Genomic DNA, 23,041 nt, shown 5'->3' with positions numbered 1-23,041 from the left:
TTTAAAGTATAACTTTGTTCAGTGATTATGGTAGGAAGACAGTTTAAAATATTACTTGGTGCTCTTGGGAGGAAGGTAGATCAAGAAAAGTACCTGGATCTGATCAGTGAAAAGTAGAGGGGTGAACATTTTCTAAACACTAGAGGGCATGGCAACATAGGTCCAGGGGACAGTTAGTCTTCAATGCACTGCTACTGATCTTGCAATGACTAGTTTTTCTTCAGGTGCCTATAACATTAATGGAGATAGGTAGGTGTCTTGATGGATAGAATTCCAGTAGCTTAGAGTCAGGAAAACTCATTTTCCTGAGTTCAAATCTTGCCTCAGACAGTTATTAGTTGTACGGCTCTGGGAAAGTCACTTAACCCTGTTTGCTTCAGTTTTCTCATCTGCAAAATGAGTTGAAGAAGGAAATGGCAAACTACTGCAGTATCTTTGCCAAAAAAAATGTCAGATGGAGTCAAAAAGGGTCAGACCTGACTGAAATGACTGAACAACAATATTGCCTAGATTGGCTTTAATACCTGGGTACTAATTAATAGGCACCACCAGCAAGTAGAGTTGGGATGTTTGATTTCCATTGTTAAGCAGAGAATGGCCAGTCCCCTTAATGCTTTGCCAGATCTTGTCCCTACGACTTTTAGCAAATGTTGTTGTCCAGCTGAATTGGTGCTTCAGTTGGCAAGAAGTCAAGATCTCCTTTCTCTGCCTCAAGTCTTTCTCATGCATGCCTGTCTCTAAACTTTGTTAAGCTGTACATAAAAACAAGCAAACTTCTTCACACTTTAAAATCATAACTTCTCCAACGGCATTAAACTATTTTCCATAATGTAGCCCAAAAGATCATTGTTATCTGGGAGATGTTTTGAATGTGCTAATCTATTTTTTCTTTCTAATATTTTATTTTTTCCAATTACATATAAAAACAATTTTAACCTCCATTTTTTACAATTAAGTTCCAAATTCTCTCTCATGCCCCCTTCCCTCTCCCTTCACTGGAAGGCAAGCAATTTGATGAAGCTGATACGTGTACAGTCATATAAAACTTATTTCCATATTAGTCATGTTGTGAAAGAAAACAGGGAAAAACAAAACAAAAAAAAAACAAACAAGAAAAATAAAGTAAAAAAAAGTATGCTTTGACCAGCAGATTCCATCAGTTCTTTCTCTGAAGGTGCAAAGCATTTTTCATCATTTCATTCAGAATTGGATCTTTGTATTGCTGAGAAAAGCCAAGCCATTCATAGTTGATCATCCTTACAATATTGCTGTTACCGTGTGCAATGTTCTCCTGGTTTTGTTCACTTCATTTTGTAACAGTTCATGGAAATCTTTCCAGGATTTTTTCTGAAATCATCCGGCTTATCCTTTCTTATAGTTCAATAAATAGTATTCTATTACAATTTTCTACCATAGCTTGTTCTGCCATTCCCTCAATTGATGGGTATCACCTCAATTTCTAATTCTTTGACACCACCAAAAGAGCTGCTTTAAATATTTTTTGCACATACAGCTCTTTTGCCTTTTTTTAAATCTCTGTGGGATATATAGACTTAGTAGTGGTATTGCTGGGTACAAGATTATGCACAATTTTGTAGCCCTTTGTGAATGCCCTAGTTTCATGATTGGAAGTGACCATGCTTTAGATTCCAACTTTGCATCTTGCAAGTTGTTCAGCTTCCAAGATGAACTTATAAGCTCTCTGGCGTTCAAAAATCTTTATCTAGCTGCTTCAACTTTAGCTGATTACTATGCACAACTTTCATTTTTCATCCACATTTGGACATTTTCTTTTGCTTACTGAGTTTTAGGATCTCATTTTTTTTCTTGGGCCTGATTATACCAAATCACTTCATTGTAGGACATATAGAATAGATACTTTTATTATTAAAAGGTTTTAGACATTGATTTTTTAAGCCTTGGAAAACCGTAATCTTGAGCCACTTTGTACAAGGCTATTGACTGAATATGTTTCCTTAAGACATTTGAAACAGAGAGAATAACAGGGTGGAGAAGTGTTCCAGTTTGGCTTGAATATAGGCTACATGTAAATAATGAGAGACAAAACTGTAATGGCAGGATTAGGATGGAGTATGGAGCACCTTACTTTCAATGCTGGGGATTTCAAATATGATCCCATACACAATGGAGAGCTCTTGAAGCTTCTTGATTCAGTTACATGATAAGAACTGTGCATTACATATTCCCTACTCATAAATTTCTTCTGTGGAGCAACGGTGCCCCATTAGCATCTTGGTAATTCATCACATTTGCCACATCACAAATAAGCAGGTCCAGAGATCACTTCAATATACTTAGAGCTATTCCCACGTGTGTTAGGAGTGACTGAAAAACAGCAAATGTTCCCTGAGAATACTCCTGTTATTAACAGGTATAGAATTCCCCGAACAAGTCTGACCATTACTATGTCATATTCTGGGTAGTAGTGATGAATCTCCTTCCAGGATAATCCTAGGAGTGCCTATTCCAAAGACTTACAATATCTTCTCTGGTACAGGGGAATCCATGCAGTAAAATCAATGCCTGGGGATATCTGCTATCTCTAGACATGAATCTTATCCCTAATATGTTAGTCTCTGTTCTATCTTCATAGCACCATACGTTTAGATTTAAAAGGGGCTTTTTTGGTCATCTAGCCATAGCCTCTAGGTAGCAGCTGGGTGACACAGTGGAGAGAGTGCCAGGACTGAAGTCAAGAAGACTCATTCTCATGAATTCAAATATGATCTCTGATACTTACTAGCTATGTGACCCTGGGCAAGTCACTTAATCTTATTTGACTCAGTTTCCTCATCTGCAACCTGAGTTAGAGAAGAAAATAGCAAACACTACAATATCTTTGTCAAAGAAACCCCAAATGAAATACTATCCACCTCCAGAGAGAGTTGGAGTCAGATGGATGTGGATCAGAAACTATCTTTCATATCAGTGTATTTACAGTTTTATATTGGACTTTGGTTATATGAATATGCTCTTACAATAAAGACCAATATGGAAGTGTGTTTTGCATGATAATATACATATGACCCAGATTAAATTGCTTATCATCTCTGAATTGGGAGAGGAAAGGTAGGGAAGGAGATGATTTGACTCAAAATTTTGGAAAATGTATGTCAAAAATTGTTATTCCATGAAACTAGGAAAATAAATCTCTTTCTATTTTTTTAAAAATCTAGGAGAGGGGCAGCTGGGTAGCTCAGTGGAGTGAGAGTCAGGCCTAGAGACAGGAGGTCCTAGGTTCAAACCCGGCCTCAGCCACTTCCCAGCTGTGTGACCCTGGGCAAGTCACTTGACCCCCATTGCCCACCCTTACCAATCTTCCACCTATGAGACAATGCACCGAGGTACAAGGGTTTAAAAAAAATCTAGGAGAAAAAAAGACCAAAAAAGAAGAGAAAATGGGGTTACAAAGAGCCAGACATAAGTGAAAAATAACTGAATAACTTATTTTATAAATAAGGAAATGAGGCCAAAAATAAGACTTGCCTAGGCTGATAAAAAAATAGTAAAAAAGCTGAAATTTGAAAGCTGATCTTGTCAATCCAAATTATTGGTCTTTCCATTGTAAGATGCCTCTTCTTGCTGTAAACCAATGAGGTAAGTAAACCAGAATATTGGAGCCTATTCAATTCAACAATGAACACAAATTAAGCATCCAAAATGTGATAGCCACCATACAAGGTGCTTGGTATAGAGATAAAATGAGTCAAAGGTTCTGATTAACCAGAGCATAGTATCTAACTGAAGGTAGGGGATAGGGGAGAGTGAGACAACCATAAATAAGCACAATATAAGATAGATTCTGATAGGGGCAAAATGAGAGATCCAGAAAAAATTGGTCTTAGGAAATCTGAGCCTAGCAGCATCTTTTTGTGGCAGGAAAGAAGTAGAAAGTGGATGTCTGTACATTGGGTAAGGACTAAACAAACTGATAGAGGAATGAAATAAAATAGTATTGTTCAATGAGCAATTACAAATTGCTGAACTCAGAGAAATACAAGAAGATTTGTAGAAACTGATGTTGAGTGCAACCAGAGGAGCCAAAAAACAATTAAGACAACGGACTACTTTAATTTAAACGATAAGGTCACAAAATGAAAACCAAACTCTTAGTAATTACATTAAACAGTCTTGGTCCTAGAGAACAGATAATGGAACTTATTCCTCCTCTTAGCAGACAAGTGGAGGACTCTAAGAATAAGATATTTCATAAACAATATTGTCACTATAAAAAGGGAGGAACCTCTAACTTCTAGGGTTGTTGTAAGGATCAAATTAGATAATATCTGTAAAACACTCAGTATGGTGCCTGGCACATAGTAGGCATTATATAAATACTTCTTCTTATTATTTCTTTATGTGATTTTGCTCATCTAGTTGGCCCTATATTTAAGACCATTAAGCAGTCCTTTAAAATTCAAAGGAAAAAAAGCTTAGGTAAGATTTTTATGAACACATTATACTCAAACTTCCTTTTTGGAAGAAGCTTTTGAACAGTTGCCATTATTTATTTCCCCTAAATATTGTTTTGCCAATGTTTTATCCTATTTCATTTCTTACACTTGCCCAGACTATGTATGGTATAGGAATGAGGCGTGCTCCCTATTATTATGATCAAAATTATTTTGAGAGACAGATTTGGGGTAAGAATATCAATGTATTGATTAGATTAGCATAACAACCAACAAAGTGAGAGATCAGTGGCCCTCTTAATTACCAAAGAATCCCCAACACCCCTTAGGCAGATTTATAAATAGAGTTTTAGGAGATTATTGTTCAGCTCCTCCCCTGAATATCCCAAGACACCTCTAATGGGTAAATAGCTCATTAGGTGGTGGTCCATCAAACTGTTCTTCCCTCTTCATTCCCATGTGATGCAGCTCACATAGAGAAAAAGAGGATCCTTATATCCTTCATTTACTAACTAAATTTTGATAAAAGGGAATTCCTTGGAATTCCTAAGGTCAAAGAAAATACAAAAACAGTCTCTGACCCAGAACCCAGACACAGGAGTACACAAAATTCACTCTAATTCAGACCCTCAAATAGAACTTAATATAGTATATGCAAAATAAATTCTCACACTATGGTTATTTAGACCAGTAGTACAGTGGATAGACTGCTGCTTCATTTGCTAAAAGAACATTGGCTATTTGGCCATCTGCCCCCCAAAAAGTCACTAAAGAGGGGCCATTGGATTCTATTCACTCAAGGATCAAAACTTACATGGAGAGATGTGAAGAGTATCTCTGTGCTATAGTCTCTCTCAAGGGCTGCCTATGAAATAGCATCTGACCTTAAAACCAGTTATTGGTTCCCATCTCTTAAATCTGGGGGAAGTTTCTCTCAGCATTATAAACTTGCCTAACTCACTCTCATGTATGTTTAGACCTGTGTTCCCTCCAGGGCGCATGGTTCTATTTCCTCCTTTCTCCTTCTTCCTGCTTTTTTTGCTTTCTTCCTCTAATCCCTCTAATCAGCAAATGTCCAAAACTTCTGGAAAACTTTATTGTAATAGACTTTTGTGTGAGTTTTCAGATGATGAATACAACAAATTCAAAGAATCCTAGGCGTAAATGTTTTTTTAAAAATTTTTAAATTTATTCCCCCCAAATAAGATAAATTTTGCCATTTTCTCTTTCTTTTTCTATGTTGTACCATAAACTCTGACTAGAACTTTCATAATTAAAAGACAGGAAGCAGAAAGAGAAAAAAAGTCCTGTGTGATCTGTAAACTCAGTATGGGAAGCACACACACCCACGATCCAAAATAAATACAAAGTTATTTTTGAAAGGATTTCATTGTAGCTGAGAGGATGAGGAAAGACTTGATTTAGAAGGTAACACCTGAGCTGAAATTTGAAGGGAACTGTGTCAAGGGCAGCTAGGTGGCACAGGGAATAGAGTGCCAGTCCTGGTGTCAGGAAGACTCATTTTCTGAGTTCAAATTTAGCCTCAGACACTGACTAGATGTGTGATCCCAGACAAGTCACTTAACCCTGTTTGCCTCAGTTTCCTCATTTATAAATGAGCTGGAGAAGGAAATGGCAAACTACTCTGATATCTTTGCAAGAAAACCCCAAATGGGATAACAAAGAGTCAAACACACCTGAGCAATGACAAAAATGAACAAATGGTCTCCAAAGGGCAGAAATGAAGAAGCAGTACAACCTAGCATTGGTCTGAGCAAGCCAAAGGACTAGGAGATTGAGGAACAGTGTGGGACAGTAAGTAGGTCAGCAGGTGGCTGGATCTCAAAGTATGAGAAAAGGAATGATGTATAAGAGTACTGGAAATTTAGAAGGGACTGGGGGATGAAGAAATTTAAACATAGTTTTTGTTTGTTCATAGAAGCACTAGAAAGACAAAAGATTTTGAAGAAGTAGGAATTGCTATAGTCAGATTTTTTTTAACCTTTACCTTGTATCTTTTTTTTTTTTTTTTTTTTTTTTTTTAGGTAATGAGGGTCAAGTGACTTGCCCAGGGTCACACAGCTGGGTAGTGTCTGATATCAAATTTGAATCTAGGACCTCCCATCTCTAGGCCTGGCTCTCAATCCACTGAGCCACCCAGCTGCCCTCTAGCTTGTGTCTTAATAGATTCTGAGACAGAAGAGTGGTAAGAGCTAGGCAATTGGGGTTAAGTGGCTTGCCCACAGTCACAACTTGGATGCATCTTAAAGTCAGATTAGAGGTACTCTATCCAATGTGCTACCTAGTCAGACCTACTCTTTAGGAAAATCACTTTGTGAGACTGCATGGAGGATAGTTTGATGTAAGAACTTTCAGTTAATCAAATATTGAGTGCTTAATTTGAGCCATGCATTTTAGACAACTCCTCTAGTGATTTCATATTTACTAGGAGATTTTCTCTCAATCACCTGGGAAGCGGGTAGTGTAAGTATTTTGAATTCCCACTTGACAGCTTAGGCTTAGTGAGTTCAATTTATATGTTTTATATAACTATAATATATTATGCATCAAGACTTTAATCACAAGGCTCCTGATCCCATGGCCAGTGTTCTTTTTTCTCTTTTCCCTTAGAAAATCCATCAATATTTTCAAGATGCTGCTTTAAGAACCTCTTTCTCTACAAGTCTTTTCCCTATACTCTCAAATGCTTGTGCCACCCCACTCAAGCTACTTTTATTTGTGTTTATTCACATATATATGTTTTATGTATTTGTTTTGTATTTACTTATCTATGAATATGTTGTCGCTTCCAACATAATAGAAATTGTTTCATTTTTTGTCTTTGTATTCCCAGCACTTGGCACCATGTCCAGCACATAGTAGTCGCTTACTAAATAATTGTTGATTGATTGATTATGCTATGGATGCTATGTGTCATTCTGAAAAGGGGGGGGGGGAGGAAGTACAAATGTCCTTTGTTTCTCCTTTGTATCTTCTGAATTCAAGACCAAGGTTATTTCTACTTTATTATGCCTTCTCCCATCTAATCACCTGTCTCTGATCACAGAGAAAGTAATACATGCCCAAGTAACTGAGCAATGGATAGGACCAGTATAAAGCACTCAGGAGTCATCTTTATTGAGTATTTGAAGTAAATAAATCCTCAAAATCTGACCTGAGTTCAAATTCCATTCTGATACTGATTTGCGTGAAGTCACTTCACATCATCATCTGTAAAAATGGAGATAATAGCACTGACCTCACGACACAATTGTAAAGGTCAACTAAGATAATATATGTAAAGTATTTTGTAAACTTCAAAGTGTTATATAATTGTTATCTATATTATTATTACTGGCAAAATAATGGAAATCCTTCCATTTTTTTTTATAAAAATTCTTACATTCTGGGAGTCAATACTGTGTATTGGCTCCAAGGCAGAAGAGTGGTAAGGGCTAGGCAATGGGAGTCAAGTGACTTGCCCAGGGTCACACAGCTGGGAAGTGTCTGAGGCCAGATTTGAACCTAGGACCTCCTGTCTCTAGGCCTGGCTCTCCATCCAATGAGCCACCCAGCTGCCCCACCTCTACTCATTTATGAAGGACAGTGCATCATTAAAACCATAAGAGTAAAATCTGCATTCTCATTTCATATATATATATATATAATATACATGTGTGTATTATATATGTAAAATGTGATAAATATATACATATGTGTATATATGCACACGCCCATATTATAAGGAGCCTTTCTGCCAAACTCTAGAAAGCCACTGGCCAGAAATCCCATAACCTGAATCTAGTTTATAATATTTATTTTTGGAGATTTCATTCTGGCCCTTCCTTCCCCCAATTTCCTTCCTTCCTCCCTCTATGACATCCCACCCCACCGAGGTATGAATAAGGCTTGGTTGCCGCTTTCACTTTTAGCGAGGTTTCTAGCCTGGCTTCCTTGTTATTTGCAGCCAGTGTAGAGCCAAGGAAGCAGCAGGGTTGCTTCTTGTACTGAAGAACCATAATCCTATTACACCTACCTTGAATCTTTCCCATTAGCTGCCTTTAAAGTGGGGGGAATGGATGGATGGATGGAGGTGGCTCAATTGACTTTTAAATCCTTAAGGGTCCTACTTCCAAAATCCCCATGTGTAAGTCAAGTAGTAGATTAGGCTCCCCTCTAAGAAGGCCCCGGCTGCATTAGAGACCTTGCTATTGAGCCTTGTCCTATAGTATGTCCCTGAATGGGGTCTGTGCCTTGTGGGTCCCACCATGTCACATCAGATTGGCATGCGATTATGTCTTTCCTTGGGGATCCTTGGAAGGATCTAAATGTGAATACTTACCAGATCTCAGATCCAGTGACTTATTTTTTTTTTAATTTTAAACCCTTAACTTCTGTGTATTGACTTATAGGTGGAAGAGTGGTAAGGGTAGGCAATGGGGGTCAAGTGACTTGCCCAGGGTCACACAGCTGGGAAGTGTCTGAGGCCGGATTTGAACCTAGGACCTCCCGCATCTAGGCCTGGCTCTCAATCCACTGAACTACCCAGCTGCCCCCCAGTGACTTATTTTTTGATCAGCTTCTGGAGACTGAATTAGAAAATGCAAATCCAGCTGGATTTCAGCACCACATACAAACTTTGGTTTGTATTGAAACAATGATGAGATCTAAAGTTCACTCTTGCCTATTCAATTCTCCATCTATCATCACATCTATAAAAAAACCTATATTGAAATTTATCTCAATGCAATTTCCCATTTTGTTTTTAGTTGTGCCTGACTCTTCATGACTCCTTTTGGGGTTTTCTTGGCAAAGATGTTGGAGTGGTTTGCAATTTCCTTCTCCAGCTCATTTTACAGATGAGGAAACTGAGGCTATTCGAGTTAGGTGACTTGCCCAGAGTCACACAGCTAGTAATTTGTCTAAGCTTGTATTTTAACTCAGGAAGTTGAATCTTCCTGACTTTTCTATTCCCTGCATCACTTCACTGCCCAGTTTGCTAGTATAGGGCATTTTAATTCACCTTTTGACATATAATGGATTCTAAAAACATTTAATTTATTTTTGTGGGTTTTTACATCACAGAAACAGACTAAGTCAACTGATATAGCAACAGTCTTTGTCATAGTTGACATTTATAATCATCTGATCTTCAGATTCAACACTGGTCTTTGTCTTTATTCTGAATTCAGTAGCTGTGTTGTTCTCCTGGTTCTGCTCACTCTACTCTGCATCAATTCATGTTAGTCTTCCTGGGTTTCTTTGATTTCTTTATATTCCATTATATTTGTTATCCTCACTCAGAAAATAGTGATGGGAATTTCCCATCACTCAGAAAATATGATGCCACACAATGCCTAATTCATCTCTGAAATTTACAAAAGACTATCCTTTCCCTTTTCTATCTCCTTTATTAATAAGCATTTTTGCTCTGCTCATTGTTCCCCACTTATTCTGTAAACAGCTTCTTTTTTCAACCACTCCTGTTGTGTGAGAAACACACCCAAGTTTGTAGCAGGGTCTCACCCCAAGAATAGGAGACTCAGACTCTGTTCAATCCAGAAGTAAGAAAAGAATTGTATTTGAAGAAGAAGAGGTTTAAGGTGATAAAATAGCCTAATAACTGGTAAAATAGCATGGGGGCTAATGAAGTAGCCTCGAGGCTGATGGAATAGCCCTGGAGTTGGTAGAATAGCCCAAGGGGTGCTGGAGTAGTCCCTAGGCTGGTGGTATATCAATTCTAGTAGAATAGCAGCCCCCCAAGTGTGGAGTAGCAGCCCCACCCCCCAGCCCTGGACTAATGGAATAGCCTCTAAGCTAATGGAGTAGCAGCCCCAGGTATGGAGTAGCTGCTCCATTATCCTGTGATTCGAAGTTTACATATTTATTAGGGTCTGAAGGCTTGTCACCTCCCATTCCAGGGATGAAATCTCCACCTAGTCCCATGGCAGCCCAAAAACTCTGGAAAATGGGCATGGCCAAATTCAGATGGAGGTGTGGCTTTGGGTTTGATGCATCATAGGTAACTTTGGGGATACTAGAAAGGTAATAAGGAACCTGTATAGGTTTGGGAGGTTCACTTGGACTGCCAGAGCCTTTAGTGTGCACGTTTCAAGTTCCCTTGCATTGTCCCACTTGTCATCATTTGTCGATGTAGGAGATGTCTCCCTACCCTTCTGGAATGTCTTCATCAAGTATGGAGGTGGGGAGAGATGCAGTACAGTAGACAACCATTATAGTTAATTAATAATGCCTACCAGTTCAGACCTAAGGTAAATACAGAACAATAGAAGCAATTAATAGTACAGAATAGGCACAGAACAAGAACAGTACTGATCCAGTACAGGTGATTATTGTTACAAAATGGTTCCCTGATGAATAATACAGATTCTGCAATTTATGCTTGACTAATGCTGAAACCACAAATTTTGCAGTTTATGTTTAACTAGTGCTAACCAGTGAGAAATACAAGATTTCAGAGGATGAAGGTCCTGTTTCTATCACTGTCCCTCACTGCCTCATTGCCCACCTCTGTCACTCCTAAATTGATGGGTAGTCACTCATTTCCAATTTCTTTTCTTACCACAAAAAAGGGCTTGCTGATTCACAGATTGTTGCATTCTTTAACTAAGCACCTGAACAAATATCATTTATCGCCTTCCAATTTTTATAGGTGACTTAGTGGATGGGCTACTGGATAGGCCAAGTCAGGAAGATGACTTCAAATCTTGTCCCAAATATCTTCTAACTGTGTAACCCTGGGCAGGTCCACTTAACCACTCTCTAACTCAGTTTCTTCATCTGTAAAATGGGGACAATAATAGCACCAGGACTATCATGAGGATGGAATGAGATAATATTTTTTAAATACTTTGCAAACCTTGAAGTGCTTTATATACACTAGCTAAACTTGCTGTTCTTGAATTTATCTTTTGTGTATGTAAGTGTGCATTTTTTCTTATAGCTCAGTTTGGTTCCTCTTTTTTCACAAATTATTTTTATTCCCTGTTAATTACTTCCAAAATATCCCTCCTACTTCTTTCTCCTTCCCTCTAAATAATTCTAAATGCCCTCTTCTCAGAAGTAAGGAGAAGTAAGTGAAGCTTTTAGATCCATTTTGATGATCACTATTATCTTTATCATACCCTACACCAAAAGAGTAACAAAGGATTCCAAGGTATTAGGTATGGTCAAATTCACATCTAGTTGGTTATCTCAGTCACCTTTTGCACTATTTAAAGTTTTATTGGCAAATAATCTTTATATCTTGAAGTAATCAACTATGTCACATGGCAGGTAAATTGTAATGGTGTAGCCTGAGCAAGAGAGACAACATGATAAAATTGATGAGGCATAAGACTATGAATCAGTAAAACCTAAGTTTAAATCCTACCTCTCAGACACTTCCTAGCTGTGTGACCCTGGGCGAGTCACTTAGACCTGTTTACCTTTTGTTTATTCATCTGTAAAATGAGCTGGAAAAGGAAATGGCAAACCATTCCATTATCATTGCCAAGAAAATCCAAAATAGGGTCATGGAGGGTCAGGCACAACTGAAAAGGTGACAGAACCATAACCAGAAACTCTGGGCAAGTCATCTTCACCTATGAGTGCCTCAGTGTCCTTATGTGAAAAATGAAGTAGGAAAGTATGGCTTTTCAGGCTATTTCTAGCTCTAAAGCTACATATCATTCTATGATCCTAGATGTTTTCTTTCCTAAGACAAAGGAAAAGAAGACGCTAGGTTTTTTACTTTTCATTTTATTTATTTCATTTCATTCTAGCAATAAGTATATTTATTTAAACAATTCCTTTTGGGATTATAATCACATAAATCTCTCCCTTTGCCCATTTCAATATAATGAGAAGAAATTCCTAACCACTTTACAGACCTGTAAATCTATTTCCATTAAGCAGCATTTTTCAGTACATTTAGATTTTTTAGTGTGTTCTTTTCCTTCAAAACTTCCCTTATGTTCTTCCATTGCAGACCTGGCCAGAGAACTGTAGATGATCTGGAGATTATCTATGAAGAACTGATTCACATTAAAGCCTTATCACATCTTTCTACTACAGTAAGTCATTTTTTTCAGTTCAGCAAAATTTTTGAGTTCATAGAAATGGGCAGGGCATGATGCATGAACCCTTTACTGCCCAGGAATTTCTTATTATAATATTAATATTTAATTACAAATGCCTTGTATGCCAATACAAAGAGTTACAACATTCACTTATTAAATGCATATTGTGTAATAGGCAGTAGGCTAGATGCTGGGGATACAAAGACAACAAATGACTGAAATGTTACTCTCTAGGAATATATCTTACATTTTAATGGGCAAGACCACCAGTACATATACAGGTATCCCTTCCACACTGAGACTTTCCCCATTGAGGTTTTGATATATCACAGGTCAGTATTAGAATTAAATGGAAATTTTTTGAGATTTTTAGGAAAGTCACAGATGACACAAAGGCCAGCAGAAAACACAGAAGAAAATTTAGAAACTATATAGCCTATGACCAAATGCTTAACCAAAATTTTACAGTAAGATACTGTAAACATCCTATAAAGTAAAAAGAAAAAATTCAGATTTCTTCTCTGATAAGAAGAGAGGGCCAAAAACTTTTGTGTGAATTTTCTAGCTTGTGGAGGCACTGCAATATAAGCATACACAGAAGAAACACAAATACAGAGTAATTTCATACAAGTTTGTTGTTGTTGTCATTGTTTAGTTGTTCAGTCATGCCTGGCTCTTCATGATCCTGTGGACCATACCGTCCAGGGAATTTTCTTGGTAAAGATTCTGGAGTGGTTTTCCATTTCCTTCTCCAGTGGATCAAGACAAACAGAAATTAAGTGACTTGCCCAGCATCACACAGCTAGTAAGCACTTGAGGCCAGATTTGAACTTGATTCTGGGGGCAGCTAGATGGCACAGTAGATAGAGCACCAGGCCTAGAGTCAGGAAACCTTCAAATCAAGTTTAACCCCACTGGCCTCAGTTTTCTCATCTGTAAAATGATCTGGAGAAGGAAATGGCCAACCACTCTCTGCCAAGAAAACCTCAAATGGGTTCCCAAAGCATCAGACACAACTGAAACGACTGAACTCCAGACGCAGCATTCTATCCATTGAGCCATCTAGCTGCCTCATTGTGTACAAGTTAGTGAAGTATTAATTCACTAAGAAATATCTCAGGGAGTATATGTAATTTGGTAAAGTTCAAAGTACTTAAAAACTTGATATTTTAAAGAATATAAACTCCTTAGGGATAGACACTACCTTTCTACTTGTATTACCAGTACTTGGCACATTGTTTGGTACACAGTAAGCACTTAATCCATGCTGGTTGACCAACTAGTTAAAAAGATTTTTTTGAATAGCCCAAAACTCAATTTTATTTTCTCTTTTTTCCTTATAAAAATTGTGACACAGGGAATAATGACAGGAAAGATTTAAATATCAATGTCCATGTAATTAATTTTCTATAGAAAAAATATAGGGGTATATATGCATATATATGTTGTTTTTTTTGAAGATTAGCATGTTGAGCATCTAGTTTTAAAATTATCTCTTACAGGAGCATTGAAAAAGGAAAATAAAATTCATCCTGCATATCAGGTGGGGAAAAGGCATCAGTGTATAGAGAACAAGGCATATGGAACAAGAAAGCATAGGATTAGCCTCAGAGAAAAGCAAATTGAATTGAAAGAAGCCTTCATTTTCTGAATTCTCTCTTCTTTTCTTTTAGGTGAAACGAGAGTTAGCAGGGGTTCTCATCTTTGAGTCGCATGCCAAAGGAGGGACTGTATGTAAGTGAGGCACTCTCATGGTAGATGCCAACTAGTTAGAGACTCAAGAGCATGTTGACAATTTCTCCATTTGGGGAATCAAGTAGCCATCGGGGGATAGTGAGGGGATGGCTTTTTGACAAATCATTATGTTTCTAAAGCCTTTGACCTAGCAGTCCTCTCACTTGCTTCCTATCCAAATTGGCTACACAAATCGTGAATGATCCCTGAAGTATGGAGGGACTGGGCACGCTACCCCTCTTATCCTTTTAAGAAGAACCCTGAGGTAGCTTTGCCTACTTCTGCTAAGAATGAGCTGTTGCAATCTTGGGCTTTGATTATTCCATCTCTCTGAGGATCTTATTCTTCCTCTCTAAAATTATGCAGTTGGAAGAGTACATCTCTAGCACTAAGACTTAAGGAACTTGGCTGGGTACACACAGCTAGCATGTATCAGAGATGAATCTGGTACTGTCCTGCCTTTGAGGCTGGAATTTTATCCATGAGGCAAAAAGTTATTCATTTTTTTCTACATCAAGAGCACCTTAGGCAGTCTGAGGAAGGCTATGGACAACTTCTCAGAATAATGTTTTTAAAGGCATAAATTCCTTCCTAGCTCTAATATTTTTGTGACTCCATAGTTCTCCAAGGGAAACAATATATAACCCTCTATCTCTGCCCTATCCATGTACTTCCACTCTCTAAATTCTCTGTGTCATGGTTGCCTGGTCTGTAAAGTAAGTTTAATAGTCATATTATTGATCTCACAGGGTCATTGTGAGGAATGCGCATTATAACCCTCAAAAGTGTTATATTGGATTTCCCCAAAGTCTTAGGGTGGTTAATGCATGCACTAAGATTTTGGGGGTACCCTATATAAATGTGAGCTTTCTAATCATAAGAACTGAAGCTCAAAGAGTCCTTTGAGATCCTCTAAACCAATGGTTCCCAAACTTTTTTGGCCTACCACCCCCTTTCCAGAAAAAATATTACTTAGCCCCCTGGAAATTAATTTTTTAAAAAAATTAATAGCAATTAATAGGAAAGATAAATGCACCTGTGGTCATCACTGCCTTCCTGGATCACTGCAGCATCCACCAAGGGGCAGTAGCACCCACTTTAGGAATCACTACTCTAATCCATACCCTTCATTTTCCAGTTTAGGAAATTGAGGTCTAAGAGATGTTAAGTGATTTTCTCAAGTTCCCACAGTGGAAAGGTCAGAATTTGAACCTAAGTCCTTTAATGACAAATTCATTGCCCCTAGATGGTACAGTGGTTAGAGAGCTGGGTCTAGAGTCAAGAAGAGCTGAGTTCAAATTCAGACTCAGACATTTACCAGCTTTGGGACTATGAACAAGTCACTTAGATCCTATGTGTCTCATTTCCTCATCTGTAAAATGATGATAATGATAGCAATTACCACATAAGGTTATTGTGAGGTTTGAACAAGATAATCATTGAAAAATGCCTGGCACATAACAAGAGTTATAAATGTTAGCCATTTTTATTATTGATACCATAGTATAACTTTTATATTTCCTTCAAAACTATAGATTTAAAAAAATTCTCTAAAGATAGGTTCACTTTTCCTGCTTTATAGAAAACTAGCATCCATTTAGATAAGGAAGAACTATCTAAACTGACATTTAATTTAAAATAATTAGGTAATTAATGGATGAATAATAAATACATAAACAAAAAGAAAATAAATGGCAGAACTAATGGAGAAATGTGTATGTTCTGTTTATATATATTAGGACCCATAATTTCATGGGTGCAGACATTCCTTTCTACTAATGTAAATGCAATCTTTTTTTTTTTACTCCCTATCTTAGGGCATGATAGCATTTACAGTGTTCTAACTTTAACATGACCTGGTGACCAATCCCTAATGATGAACCTATCAACAATGGTCATACAGGGTTCAGTGGTTTATACTTGAAGTATTTCCAGTGTGGACCAAGCCTACATAGGCCCAAGTTCTTCTAGAATAAGGATCGGCAATCTACAGCCCCCATGGCCAAATCTGGCTTGCTGCCTGTTTTTGTAAGGTCCTCAAACTAAGAAAGATTTTTACATTTTTTTAACCCTTAACTTCTGTGTATTGGCTCCTACGTGGAAGAGTGGTAAGGGTGGGCAATGGGGGGTCAAGTGACTTGCCCAGGGTCACACAGCTGGGAAGTGTCTGAGGCTGGATTTGAACCTAGGACCTCCCATCTCTAGGGCTGACTCTCAATCCACTGAGCTACTCAGCTGCCCCAGTTTTCACATTTTTAAATAAAGTTTTGTCATGTTTTAAAATGTACCAATGATTCTTGACTTGCCAGCTATAAAAACAAAACAAAACTAAACTAAACAGAAGCAGGATTTGGCCTTCATGCTAAAGTTTGCCAACCTCTATGCTAGATAAATGCTTATTAAGAGGAAAAAATACCTAAAATACTATTTGAGAATTTGCCCCCCTACTACATCAGAATGAGGTACCAAAGTAGCAAATTAGTGGAGGTCCAGGCATTACAGAAATAGTTTAGCCTATGTGAATAGATTAACGTTTTCTAATAATATTTTCCTTCTGGAATAAATGTATGATGTCATGGTGTTGATTTTTTAAATTATAATTTGATAAACTGCAATTTCTATTGATGTACTTCTATTTTTGTGATAAATCTTTTCTTTCTTTTCTCCTTTTTCTTGCAGTGTTTAACCAGGGAGAAGAAGGTACCTCCTGGTATATTATCCTAAAAGGATCAGTGAATGTAGTCATTTATGGCAAGGTATTTTTTCCCCCATTTTGAAACCTTAATATGCTCCATTTGCTACTGTAATTGTAAGAATTAACACTAAAGTACTAGCATTGAGCTTGCAACAACACTGTTATCTGATTTAATAAGGAGAATATAGCTTCTCTTATAGAAATGATCCCACTTTATCATAGTGCTGTATGGTATTATCTTTTCTGCTGCTCTCCTCCCTGTTGATTATAGTGTATGAATTTCTTAAGGTAGGTCCTAGACCATGTGAATATAGCTCAATGTGATTTCATCTGCTGGAGAAAGCTAATATAAAACAGTGTAGAAAGGAAAATGAAACTGAATTCTTATGACATAGCCTCCCTCAGGCCCCCTGAGACAAGCAGATCCCAGTAAAACCTGGGTATGTTCTTATGGTGTGAGCCCCAGAGGAAAAGTGAGGCTCTCCTGGATGGAACTGTGGGGCTATTGGGGATTGGGGTTGGGGGCAGATTTCTTGCTCTAACAGCCCTCTTAGCATCTTCTACTGTGTTCAGGGAGTGGTGTGCACCCTACATGAGGGAGACGACTTTGGGAAGTTAGCCCTGGTAAATGATGCACCACGTGCTGCTTCCATCGTTTTACGAGAAGATAATTGCCATTTCTTGAGAGTAGACAAAGAAGATTTCAACCGGATCCTGAGGGTGAGTGAAAAACAGTCCATAGGAATTTCTTTCTCCCATCATGCCCACATCAATACATATTATTTTGAATCCAGATGAGCACACTTTGATAAATTAAAACTCTGGGACCAAGTCTTTGATATAACAAAATCAATCACATTTTGGAAAAAAAGGAAAGAATTTAGATTTAGAAAGGTGAAGCATCATTGCATAGCAGAAAGATCACTGAACTGCCAGACCTTAAATGGTCTGGAGCAAAATCCTATCTCTATTATTTAAATACTACCTGTATGGCAGGAAGTACAAATAATTTAACATATCTGGGCCATGGTTTTTAGTTGTTCAGTCATTTCAGTCATGACTGACTCTTTGTGACTCCATTTGTAGTTTTCTTGGTAGAGATGCTGGAGTCGTTTGCCATTTCCTTCAGCTTGCTTTGTAAATGAGGAACTGAGGCAAATAGTTTGAATCAATAACAAGTTTAGAATCAATATTGCGTATCCTGTCAAAGGAATAAGAGAAATAAGGGCTGGATAATTGAGATTAAGTCACTTGTCCAGGGTCATACAGCTAGTAAGTGTCTGAGGCCAAATTTGAACTCAGGGGGAAAACGAGTCTTTCTGACTCCAGGAGTGGCATTCTAGCCACTGCATCACCTAGCTTCCCTGGGGCACAGTTATCTCACCTGTTAAATAAGGTATCAGATGGATAATATTTGATTCATGTGCATACAAAAAAAGATTTGCTTTGTAAATTATCAATTTGTTTAGTCATATTTGGAATATATATTTATGTAGATGTATATACATATTTATATGCATAAATATGTATATATGTATAAATATATATTCCAAATATGACTAAACAAGTTTGGAATACATTTGGAATACATATTTATATACACATATGTATATATTTGGAATATATTTATATACATATATACATATATATGCATATATACATGCATATGTATGGCTATACATAAACATAAATTCCAAATATATCTAAACAAATTGACAGTATATACATATGTCTATATAAATATATATTTCTATCATATGCGACCTCTAAGGTCTAGATTTCTAATCCTATGAGAAATAAACAAAAAAGAAAGAGGGAAGAAATAAAATCTTCACATGATGTGAAGCAATGGCATATTGTCAAGAGTGTACCAGAGCTAGTTCCAGTTGCCATGAGATTTGCACAGAAAAGACCAGGCTAAATTTTCAGTGTGAACATTTAGATATCTGAAATCAGCAAAGACTACAAATAGAGCTTGCTTTATTGTTTAATTGATTGTCTGGACTGAAGAAAGCCAAGGAGAAAATGTTAATGATGCAGATGAGACTTAAAAGTATGACATTCACACTTTTTTTTTTCCTGGAGAGCCACTTGTTCAACATTGACTAGTACAACCTTGCATTTTCATCCTCCTCATTATCATCCTCATTATGACAAGCACTTATACAGTACTTTAAGGTTTATAAAGCACTTGACAAATGTTATCTTAATTTAGCCTCACAAGGTATTATTATCTCCATTTTACTGATGAGAAAACTGAGACTAAGGTTAAATGACTTGTTCAGGGTCTAAGCCTATACTTTGTGTTCTTTTCCCCTCGCAGAAGGGACTCTTCCTTCCTCATGCCCCTTCTGTGTCTCACTACCTATCTTCCAACTCTTTTTCTTTTGTGTAGAATAGAAAGGACGTGATATGAGGTAATTCACAGTTTCCATCCTTACCATTCTTTCTTCTCAGTGCCCTCACCCCTCCCATTGAAGAACACAGGACCTTTCTGATGTCCCTCCCTTCCCTTATCAAATTTAGAATTAATCTGATCATCATTTAGGTCAGAAATTCTTAACTTGAGTTTCATTCGTTTGGCTTTTTTTTTTAAAGTAGCTTAATGATTATTTCAATACAAATTGATTTCCTATGTAATCCTGTGTATTTTACGTTATACATTTTAAAACATTTTTCTAGGAACAACTAGGTGGCTCAGTGGATAGAGAGCCAAAACTGAAGTCTGGAGGACCTGGGTTCAAATTGGAACTCAGACACTTCCCAGCTGTGTGACCCTGGGCAAATCACTTAACTCCAATTCCCTTGCCTCTTTTCTGATTTAGAATTGATACTAAGGGTTAAAAATATTTATCTGAGAAAGGGTCAGTCAGTGTCAGTCAACAAATATTTATTAAATTCCTACTGTGTTCCAGGTCCTGTGCATAGACTTCACTAGAATACCAAAGGATGTCATTTGTGTTTTCTTAACACAAAAAAGGTTATGAGTGACTGACTTAATGACAGGGATCAGGATAGCAATGAGACACTGAAGGACTTTCCTAGGGTCACAGAGCTAGCTTGTAGCAGAGGCAGGATTGGCTTTGTGGATAGTACTTGGCCCACTATTTTGGGATCTCTTTGGCAGCCTGGTGATGTCAATTGACCTACTTCTCAGAATAACATATACAAAGAATTATAAAGGAAACAAATTAGTGAAATACAGTTATCCAGATATAAAAGCAAATTCCTGAACCTCAGGTTAACAACTCTTGCACTGTGACAAGCTCTTTTTCCTTGGTCATTTAGACCAAGTTAGTAGAATGTGAGTCTCTGCTAGAGGGCCGCTCCAATGCCTCATCACTTGATAGAGGTGCTCCTGGGTTTTCAAAAGCTAGACCTGGAGGACACAAGTTCTGGCAGCTTCTAGCAATCTTGAAGGCTGGGAACAGTGACAATGCCCGCTCTCTTAGTTCTTTCTTAGTTATACCATAATTATATTATATGTTATTACATATTATACATGTTTAAATTACATGGAATTATGTGTAATGAAGTGTAAAGGCTTTCTTCATCAGCAAGTTGGCCACCAAGTAATGCATTTGTTGGCCAGTAGTGGCCCGTGACACAGATTTTAAAAATTCTCACATTTCCTTTAGTATTATGTGTGTTTATCTTTCTGTTTCCACAATGATGGTGATGAAGTGGTGTGAGTGGGGAAGTTAAGAATGAGTGTGTTTGGTTTTTTTCAAACCTTTCCTTCTGGCTTAGAATCAATATTAAGTATCGAGTCTAAGGTAGAAAAACAGTAAGGGCTAGAAAATTGGGATTAAGTGACTTGCTCAGGGTCACAAAGCAAAGAAGTATCTGTGGCCAAATTTGAATCTAGGTCCTCTTGTCTCCAGGCTTGGCACTCTAGTACTATGTGCTGCCCAAAGAATCAGTTTTTAGATAGTGCCTAAAAGTCATTTTAACTATTGGTTCTCACCATGTGGGGTCTTTATGTATCAACCAGTGAGATGATCTATTGTTTAGGATTAAAAGCCATGGGTTCAAATTCTGATTCTGGCACTTACTGCCCACATGACCTTTGGCAAATCATTTAGCTTCTCAGAGCTCCAGTTTCTTCACCTATAAAAAGAGAGTGCCATCAGTGCTAAGGTCCTATCAATCTCTACAGCTCCTATCAATCCTCACAAGCCCCCTTTGAGTATCTGAAATATTTCAATAATTTTTGTCTTTTTCTAAATAAATGGCAGCATTTGTGTATGATTTTTCCTTCTAGGATGTTGAGGCGAACACAGTAAGACTTAAAGAACATGACCAAGATGTCTTGGTGTTGGAGAAGGTCCCAGCAGGAAACAGAGCTTCTAATCAAGGAAACTCACAGCCTCAGCAAAAGTATGTTTTCATTCAACCCTTTAATTGCCAGACAACAATTAACCTTTTCACATGGTATCATCATCTCTATAAATGCATATTCTCCTCTGTGGAAGACTACTGGGCATATTGCTTTTCTTTTTAAAAAATTTTACTAAATTTTTATATTTATATTATATGTATATTTATTACATTATTTATTACATTACATTAGTATGTATTAACATAGTATATAAATAATACATATAAATACAATATAAACATTATTATACAATTTATAACATAAATGCCACATTTATATTATTATATCAAGTTATAATATAAATGTTATATTATTATGTTAAATTAAAATATAACATAATATAATGTTTCTATTATATGAAATGATAATATAGAAATGTAATATTTCTATTATGTCAAATTATTATATAATAGAAATTGATTTCTGTTATATAAAATGATTACATAAAAGACATTTTATGTTATATTGTACTAGAAATATTATGTTTATATTATATTTATATTTTACTATTTACTTCTTTTTTTATGATAGACTAAATGACACATCTTATAAAGCATAATGTATCCCTTTCTGGCCATAAATGAGGTCTCATGCTATCTGAGATCTTTCTCTAAAGAATATTGCCTAAGACTAAAACCTTTCACTCTTTGTAGTACTTGAAAAGGGTAGAAGAAGAAATAGAAAGATTTGATGAAGAAGGCATATTAGAGGAGAGAAAAGAATGAATATCTGATCAATTAAGAGAATCATGGGGGCAGCTAGGAGGCTCAATGGATTGAGAGCCAGACCCAGAGAGAGGAGATCCTGGGTTCAAATCAAAGACTCGGACTCTTCATTGCCTAGGTCTTACTGCTCTTCTGCCTTGGAACCAATACAGAATATTGATTCTAAGATGGAATGTAAAGATTTGGGGGTAGAGGGAAAGTCCCTGCACAAAGAAATGAGATTTGGCTTAGAAATTTGGTAATACAAAGAATCTTTATTGTTTTGCCATCTGAATGGATGGCCCTGTTGGCCCCTTGGAGTTTATGTTTAGAATTCAGTCTTCTGAGTATGAGATGGTGTCAGTGATTTTCATCAATGCTCATCTGCCTGTTAAATTCAAAACTGCATTTGGTTCTTATTTCTCTGACCTGTTTGACTCATGGTCTCTTAAAAATAATCAGTTTTAGTTCTGCTTTTATCTGTATCTTCCTACACAGGACATCAACCAAATGTTTTTACTTTGTGTTGTTATAAAACATGTTTAGTGTACTTAGTAGAATCTGAAAGCATGCTTATATAGAATCTTTTAAAGTTCCTTCAAAATTTGGAAAGATATTTTATTATGGAAATTAGCATTAAATCTCTGGATGAAAGCAAATTCATGCAATAACCAGGAGAAATATCACCAATTGCAAATATTTTTCTTATTCACAGTAAGCAAATAGAGATTATAGAGTCAGAGAAAGTTAACAGAAGGAACTTTCAAGGTCACCTAGTATAACCTCTTCATGTATAAGAGTAGTAATGGAGGATTAAAGAGGGAGAACCTGTTTAAGGTCCTTTATTAGAACCAGGGCAAAATTGGGAAATCTAGGTTTTGCCAAAAATACAAAACAAAACAAAAAAAACTATCTTTATCTTCTCTGACACATGTAGATCATTATGATAAAAGTACTAGGATGTAAAAATCCAGTATAAATTTATTTTTAAATGTTAGAAGTAACATAAGAGC

General features: G+C 36.9%; 1 protein-coding gene across 1 annotated transcript in view; it reads left to right on the top strand.

Moving 5' to 3' along the window:
• Nucleotides 1-23,041, top strand: part of RAPGEF4 (Rap guanine nucleotide exchange factor 4) — a 280,672-nt gene that overhangs the window by 169,809 nt on the left and 87,822 nt on the right. The window contains exons 8-12 of the mRNA XM_044669788.1: nt 12,424-12,508; nt 14,188-14,248; nt 16,928-17,004; nt 17,517-17,663; nt 21,208-21,323. Of these exons, the coding sequence (XP_044525723.1) occupies nt 12,424-12,508; nt 14,188-14,248; nt 16,928-17,004; nt 17,517-17,663; nt 21,208-21,323 (486 nt within the window). The remainder of the gene's footprint in view (nt 1-12,423; nt 12,509-14,187; nt 14,249-16,927; nt 17,005-17,516; nt 17,664-21,207; nt 21,324-23,041) is intronic.

The sequence above is a fragment of the Gracilinanus agilis genome, chromosome 3 (genome assembly GCF_016433145.1).
Source record: "Gracilinanus agilis isolate LMUSP501 chromosome 3, AgileGrace, whole genome shotgun sequence".
Classification (NCBI taxonomy): Eukaryota; Metazoa; Chordata; class Mammalia; order Didelphimorphia; family Didelphidae; genus Gracilinanus; species Gracilinanus agilis.
Note: the sequence above shows the minus strand (reverse complement) of the source record. Positions and strands in the feature narration are given on the sequence as shown.